This window comes from Mustelus asterias, unplaced genomic scaffold, assembly GCF_964213995.1.
Source record: "Mustelus asterias unplaced genomic scaffold, sMusAst1.hap1.1 HAP1_SCAFFOLD_4061, whole genome shotgun sequence".
Classification (NCBI taxonomy): domain Eukaryota; kingdom Metazoa; phylum Chordata; class Chondrichthyes; order Carcharhiniformes; family Triakidae; genus Mustelus; species Mustelus asterias.
Window position 1 is genome coordinate 2,266 of NW_027594006.1, and position 7,594 is coordinate 9,859.

General features: G+C 59.9%; 1 protein-coding gene across 1 annotated transcript; it reads left to right on the forward strand.

Moving 5' to 3' along the window:
• Positions 1 to 378: 378 nt before the first annotated feature.
• On the forward strand, positions 379 to 5,747 carry LOC144490933 (ephrin type-B receptor 4-like; the record flags this gene model as incomplete). The annotated part of the gene is made up of 3 exons (XM_078208614.1): positions 379 to 572; positions 2,265 to 2,420; positions 3,287 to 5,747. Coding segments are annotated over 3 exons (459 nt in total), but the record flags the coding sequence as incomplete, so codon positions are not given.
• Positions 5,748 to 7,594: the final 1,847 nt, after the last annotated feature.

A 7,594-nucleotide genomic window follows, 5' to 3' on the forward strand; every position in this document is an offset into this window, starting at 1 on the left:
AGGGGTCTTGGGGGGTGCGAGGGGTCTTGGGGGGTGCGAGGGGTCTTGGGGGGGCGAGGGGTCTTGGGGGGGGGGGGCGAGGGGTCTTGGGGGGGGGGGAGGGGTCTTGGGGGGGGGCGAGGGGTCTTGGGGGGGGCGGGGGGGCGAGGGGTCTTGGGGGGGGCGAGGGGTCTTGGGGGGGGCGAGGGGTCTTGGTGTAGGAGGGAATGTGGGGTTGAGGTTACAATCACTGGGCCACGGTTGTACCGAATGGTGGAGCAGGCTCGATGGGCAGAGTGGCCTGTCCTCCTAACCCCTGTGTTTATTTGCGCGTGTGTAAGTTTGGTAGAAGCCACGGCGGTGAGTTATCGTCTCCACCTCCTTCCCCTGCGCCCACAGGTCATCAACGCCATCGAGCAGGATTACCGGCTGCCCCCGCCCGTCGACTGCCCCACCTCCCTGCACCAGCTGATGCTGGACTGCTGGCAGAAGGACCGCAACGCCAGGCCGCGATTCGGGCAGATTGTCAGCGCCCTGGACAAGCTGATCCGCAACCCGGCCAGCCTGAAGATTGTGACCAGGGAGCTCGGGGCGTGAGTATCCACTTCCGCCTGCCAGGGCGTGTTCCGCCATCTTGAAACGTCTGGAATCGCCGAACCCTGTCTGTACCGGGAGATTCTAAATTACCCCCTTAGTGTCCAAAGATGTGCGGGGAAGGTGGATTGGCCAGGAGGGGGGAGGATGGAGGGCGGGCGAGGGGGAGCGGGGGGAAGGGGAGTGGGAGGGGGGGGAAGGGGAGTGGGAGGGGGGGAAGGGGAGAGGGAGGGGGGGAGTGGGAGGGGGAGGGGGGGGAGTGGGAGGGGGGAAGGGGAGTGGGAGGGGGGGAAGGGGAGTGGGAGTGGGAGGGGGGAAGGGGAGTGGGAGGGGGGAAGGGGAGTGGGAGGGGGGGAAGGGGATTGGGAGGGGGGGAAGGGGATTGGGAGGGGGGGAAGGGGATTGGGAGGGGGGGAAGGGGAGTGGGAGGGGGGGGGAAGGGGAGAGGGAGGGGGGGAAGGGGAGTGGGAGGGGGGGGAAGGGGAGTGGGAGGGGGGGGAAGGGGAGTGGGAGGGGGGGGGAAGGGGAGTGGGAGGGGGGGAAGGGGAGTGGGAGGGGGGGGAAGGGAGTGGGAGGGGGGGGGAAGGGGAGTGGGAGGGGGGGGAGGGGGGGGGAAGGGGAGTGGGAGGGGGGGGAAGGGGAGTGGGAGGGGGGGGAAGGGGAGTGGGAGGGGGGGGGAAGGGGAGTGGGAGGGGGGGGAAGGGGAGTGGGAGGGGGGGGGAAGGGGAGTGGGAGGGGGGGGAAGGGGAGTGGGAGGGGGGGGAAGGGGAGTGGGAGGGAGGGAAGGGGAGTGGGAGGGGGGAAGGGGAGTGGGAGGGGGGAAGGGGAGTGGGAGGGGGGGAAGGGGAAGGGGAAGGGGATTGGGAGGGGGGGAAGGGGAGTGGGAGGGGGGAAGGGGAGTGGGAGGGGGGGGAAGTGGGAGGGGGGGAGTGGGAGGGGGGGGAGTGGGAGGGGGGGAGGGGGGGGAGTGGGAGGGGGGGAGTGGGAGGGGGGGAAGGGGAGTGGGGGAAGGGGAGTGGGAGGGGGGGGAGGGGGAAGGGGAGTGGGAGGGGGGGAAGGGGATTGGGAGGGGGGAAGGGGAGTGGGAGTGGGGGAAGGGGAGTGGGAGTGGGGGAAGGGGAGTGGAGTGGGGGAAGGGGAGTGGGAGTGGGGGAAGGGGAGTGGGAGTGGGGAAGGGGAGTGGGAGTGGGGGAGGAGGAAGGGGAGTGGGAGGGGGGAAGGGGAGTGGGAGGGGGGGAAGGGGAGTGGGAGGGGGGGGAAGGGGAGTGGGAGGGGGGGGAGGAGAGTGGGAGGGGGGGAGGGAGGGGGGGGGAAGGGGAGTGGGACGGGGGAAGGGGAGCGGGAGAAGGGGAGCGGGAGGGGGGGAAGGGAGGGGGGTGTGGGAGGGGGGAAGGGGACTGGGAGGGGGACTGGGACTGGGAGGGGGGAAAGAGGGTGGAGGATGGCATCTCAGGGTCAATCTTTCTCCCTCACCCAGCGCCCCGACAGCCTCGCCGCTTGTTTCCGACCTATCTGTGGGATCTTGCTGTGCGTGAATTGGCTGCCATTCCGAACGTTGCGATTACGTCACTGGCTGCAGCGCCCGGTTGGGGGAGGGGGGGTGGAGGGGGCCTGTCGCGGTTATGTTGGGCGCTACACCAATGCACCTTGCCCTGTGTAACTGTGAGCACCTGTCTGTCCCCCCCATGCAGCCTCTCCCAGCCGCTGCTGGATCGGGGCGCTCCACACTACATTGCCTTCTCCAACATCGGTGAGTGGCTCCGAGCGATAAAGATGGGGCGCTACGAGGAAAGCTTCATCAACGCTGGTTTCACCACCTTCGACCTGGTCACCCAGATATCCGCAGAGTAAGTGGCTCCTTTGTCCGAAAACGAGGCCTGATCGGTGTGAGGTGACAGGGCCGCGAGCTTCTCATTCCCCGGGGGCAGTGTAAAGGGAGCTTTATTCTGTAACTAACCCCGTGCTGCACCTGTCCTGGGAGTGTTTGAAGGGGACAGTGTAGAGGGAGCTTTACTCTGTATCTAACCCCGTGCTGTAGCTGTCCTGGGAGTGTTTGATGGGGGACAGTGTAGAGGGAGCTTTACTCTGTATCTAACCCCGTGCTGTACCTGTCCTGGGAGTGTTTGAAGGGGACAGTGTAAAGGGAGCTTTACTCTGTATCTAACCCCGTGCTGTACCTGTCCTGGGAGTGTTTGATGGGGACAATGTAGAGGGAGCTTTACTCTGTATCTAACCTCGTGCTGTACCTGTCCTGGGAGTGTTTGATGGGGACAGTGTAGAGGGAGCTTTACTCTGTATCTAACCCCATGCTGTACCTGTCCTGGGAGTGTTTGATGGGGGACAGTGCAGAGGGAGCTTTACTCTGTATCTAACCCCGTGCTGCACCTGTCCTGGGAGTGTTTGATGGGGGACAGTGTAGAGGGAGCTTTACTCTGTATCTAACCCCGTGCTGTCCCTGTCCTGGGAGTGTTTGATGGGGGACAGTGTAGAGGGAGCTTTACTCTGTATCTAACCCCGTGCTGTACCTGTCCTGGGAGTGTTTGATGGGGGGACAGTGTAGAGGGAGCTTTACTCTGTATCTAACCCCGTGCTGTCCCTGTCCTGGGAGTGTTTGATGGGGGGACAGTGTAGAGGGAGCTTTGTATCTCGCCCGTTGCTGAAGGATATTTTTTCCCTGAACTCTGAGTTGATGGTTGGTGGTGTTTCTTTGCAGGGACCTGTTACGGATTGGTGTGACCCTCGCGGGGCACCAGAAGAAGATTCTGGGCAGCATCCAGACAATGATGACACAGGTTAAGGCACCCCATGCCGTCCGCAACTGACTGAGCTGGGATCCGCGTGGGATAGGGTGATCGGCTTGGGAAACGGGGAGGAACTGGCCGGCCTCTCGGAATCCGGACCGTCTCTCTCGGATCTCCTGGACCGCACTAAAGCCTCCGAGAAGGCCGCCTCGCCCGTGACTCGCCGCGTCCGTGACTCGCCGCGTCCCTGGGGGGTCGCCTTTGCCGCCATGTTTTGCCCTTTGCACTTTTGAGGACCCCAGGATCTCAACTCCTCCTCCCACCCATCCAAACTGCACCCTACCCCCAAACTCCGGCTTCAACTCCCACCTCAAGACTGTTGCTTCCCAGTGGAGCCCCCAGCTGAACTTTGACCTCCATGGCGTCCATGCTCCCAGCAGGCCATGTGGGGACCACCGACCCCCCCCTCCCCCGAGGTTGGCGGGGGCGCGGGGCTGACCCTGGGTCGTCTGCGGGACTTTTGCTTTTGCCAAGCGGTGGCGTTCGAAAGATGGCGGTGACCCACGACGTCGGCCTGCCTCCCTCCTTCCTTCCCGCGGCGCGACGCCATTGGCCGAAAGCGGTTGGCGGGCGCGGACATTTTTACGGACGCTCTCCCCGCGGACGGAGGAGTCGGACGTCTGCACCCCCCCCCCCCTGCCAAGGCTCGGCCTGCACCAGGAGGAGGAAGCCACGGTGCCATTGGGGAGGGTGGAGGAGTGGGCGCTGCCATAGCAACGCCCCCCACCCCCGCCCCGGCGAGAGTTGACTGTTCGGTTAATCCCAATCTTCATATTGAAGATGACAAGAGTTTGATATCTTTTTTTTGTTTTCTCTTCTTTTGCGAGCGGCTTCTGACTGGGAATGGGAGATGTTTTATTTTTCCCGGTGTTGAAAGTTTAATATGGACTCCAGCTGGCTCACGAGTGGGGGACGCTCCCCCGCCCCTCCCGGAAACCAGAGACCAGCTCTTCTCTGAAGAGACTTCCCTGCCCGTTTGTGGACATGTTGCCCTCCCCACCGTGGAGATTGGAGCGCCTGATTTGAGTGCGGACAAAGGCTATCGTAACCTGACCAAGCGTCGTGTCAACTGGTGGCCCTTACCTCGTGGGCGGAAGGCCTGAGGCCTACTCATCCAGGCTGTCACCTCTGACAACACCTCACTGACTGCCCCTTCACCCCCCCCACTTGGGTTGAAACCTCCCCCCTCAGTGGGTCAAAAACCAGCCAGGAGATGGGATGGACAGGAGGCCTGAGGCCTACTCACCCAGGCTGTCACCTCCTACTACTAGCTGACACTCTTTCTCTCGTCCCCCCCCCCCCCTCCCCCCAACCCCAACTTGGACTGGGACCACCACCCCCCCACCCAGTGGGCCAATAGCCAGCCAGGAGATGGGACCCATGAACCTTTAAAGGGAGAGCCTAGCAACCAGAGTCAGGAAGGAGGGTAAGGGTGGCTACTGGATCGCCTGTAAACTGCGTTGAGACTTCTGAACAAAATGGTGGCTCCCGGCGGGTGGCATGTGGCTCCTTTTGCACAGGAACCCCCTTCCCCCCTCGCCTTTGTGACCCCTGACCCCCCATAGGGCCCTAACCCCCTTCAGCCTCTGATCAGCAGTTACCTAACTGGTGACCCCATCACAACCCCTCCCCACGCCCCACCCCCCCGTAGGGGATCTGCCAGGCGGACTGGAACTCCAGACTGAGTATCGGAATAAAGGGGTGAAAATCTAAGACTGAGATGAGGAGGGGCGGCACAGTGGTTAGCACTGCTGCCTCACAGCGCCAGGGACCCGGGTTCGATTCCCAGCTCGGGTCACTGTCTGTGCGGAGTCTGCACATTCTCCTCCCCCCGTGTCGGCGTGGGTTTCCTCCAGGCACTCTGGTTTCTTCCCACAGTCCGAGAGACGTGCTAGTTAGGGTGGATTGGCCGTGCTAAATTGTCCCTTAGTGTCCAAAGATGTGTGGGTTAGGTGGATTGGCCATACTAAATTGGTCCTTAGTGTCCAAAGACATGTAAGTTAGGTGGATTGGCCATGCTGAATTGCCCCTTTGTGTCCAAAGATGTGTGGGTTAGGTGGATTGGCCATGCTAAATTGTCCCTTAGTGCCCAAAGATGTGTAGGTTAGGTGGATTGGCCATGCTAAATTGCCCCTTAGTGCCCAAAGATGTGTGGGTTAGGTGGATTGGCCATGCTAAATTGTCCCTTAGTGCCCAAAGATAGAATCATAGAATCCCTACAGTGCAGAAAGAGGCCATTGGGCCCATCGAGTCTGCACCGACCACAATCCCACCCAGACCCTACCCCCATATCCCTACATATTTACCCACTAACCCCTCTAACCTATGCATCCCGAGACACTAAGGAGCAATTTAGCATGGCCAATCAACCTAGCCCGCACATCTTAGGACTGTGGGAGGAAACCGGAGCACCCGGAGGAAACCCACGCAGACACGAGGAGAATGTGCAAACTCCACACAGACAGTGACCTGAGCCGGGATTCGAACCCGGGTCCCTGGAGCTGTGAAGCAGCAGTGCTAACCACTGTGCTACCATGCTGCCATGTGTAGGTTAAGTGGATTGGCCATGCTAAATTGCCCCTTAGTGTCCAAAGATGTGTAGGTTAGGTGGATTGGCTATGTTACAATTGCCCCTTAGTGTCAGGGGGATTAGCAGGGTAAATATGTGGGATTATGGGGATAGGGCCTGGGTGGGATTGTTGTCAGTGCAGGCTCGATGGGCAGAATGGCCTCCTCCTGCACTGTGGGGATTCTATGAATTGCTTCTCTCAGTTGGGTGAGAGCCTTTGGAGCTCCTTTCCATGGAGAGCTGTGAGGCCGGAGACCTTGTGTTATTTAAGGCTGAGATGGATAGATTTTTGATCAGGAAGGGAATCGAAGGCAGGAAAGTGGGCGTGAGGTAAATCGGATCAGCCACAATCCTATTGAATGGTGGGGCAAGCCTGAGGGGCTGAATGGCCTCCTCCTGTCCCGGCTTCATACGGTCTTGCCTTCTGCCACCAGACATCGAAGCAGGCGATGGGCCGAGTGGTATTATCGCTGGACTATTAATCCAGAAACCCAGCTGGGGGACCCGGGTTCGAATCCCCGCCACGGCAGATGGTGGAATTTGAATTCAATGAAAAAAATATCTGGAATTAAGAATCTACTGATGACCCATTGTCGGAAAAACCCATCTGGTTCCCTTTAGGGAAGGAAATCTGCTGTCCTTACCCGGTCTGGCCGACATGTCACTCCAGAGCCACAGCCAATGTGGTTGACTCTCAACTGCCCTCCAAGGGGTAACGAGGGATGGGCAATAAATGCTGGGCCCAGCCAGGGACGCCCGTGTCCCATGAATAAATAAAGACCAACAAAAGACCCTGCCACGGGGAACCACTCGCGAGTTGATGGTTGGCGTGTGGGGGGGGTGTGGAATTGGAAGGCCTTTGACATTGAGAATGGCCAATTGGTTGAGGTGAAAGGAGGCATGAAGAAAGACCACCCCCCACCCCCCCTCAAAGCCCCTCTCCCCTGCCCCCCTCTCGAAGACAACAAGCCACAAGATATAGGCAAGGCATCAGAGGGAGCAACAAGGGTTGGACACGAGGCGAAAGAAAAGCGACAGACCACAAAGGAAAGGAGACACGTCCTCCCTCTCTCTCTCTCTCTCTCTCCGACCCCAAAAATCTCCCCTGACCCCCATGGTGTCAACCCTGGATGCGGGGGGGGGGGGGGTTGGCGCGAATTTTGGGCGGGGCTGGCCGAGGTGAGGTCAATCTCAGCGAGGTGGGGTTCATTTTGGAATTCGAATCGCTGGCGGTTGCCAACACTTTTGGCGCGTGCCCGATTCATTCGGGGGGCGACGGCGAGGGGGGGGAACGAAAAGTTATTCGGAATGCGCCCTCTCCGCCCCCACATCGACACGTCCTCTTCCCCCTCCGAGAGGGTGTGGGTGCCATCTCTGCCAGTTACGACCAGGGACAACCATCCCAGCCACAATTGAGCCAAACTACTTGATATTAAACTTTTTAAATATTTAAACCGCTAACAAGAGTCTTTAATTTCTTTCTCTCTCGCCTTGTTTCAATCTCGGGAAGCTCCCAGCATTTGATTTGATTTATTGTTGTCACATGTACTGGGATACAGTGAAAAGTATTGTTTCTTGCGCGCTAGACAGACAAAGCATACCATTCATAGAGTACATAGGGGAGAAGGATTTGATTTATTGTTGTCACATG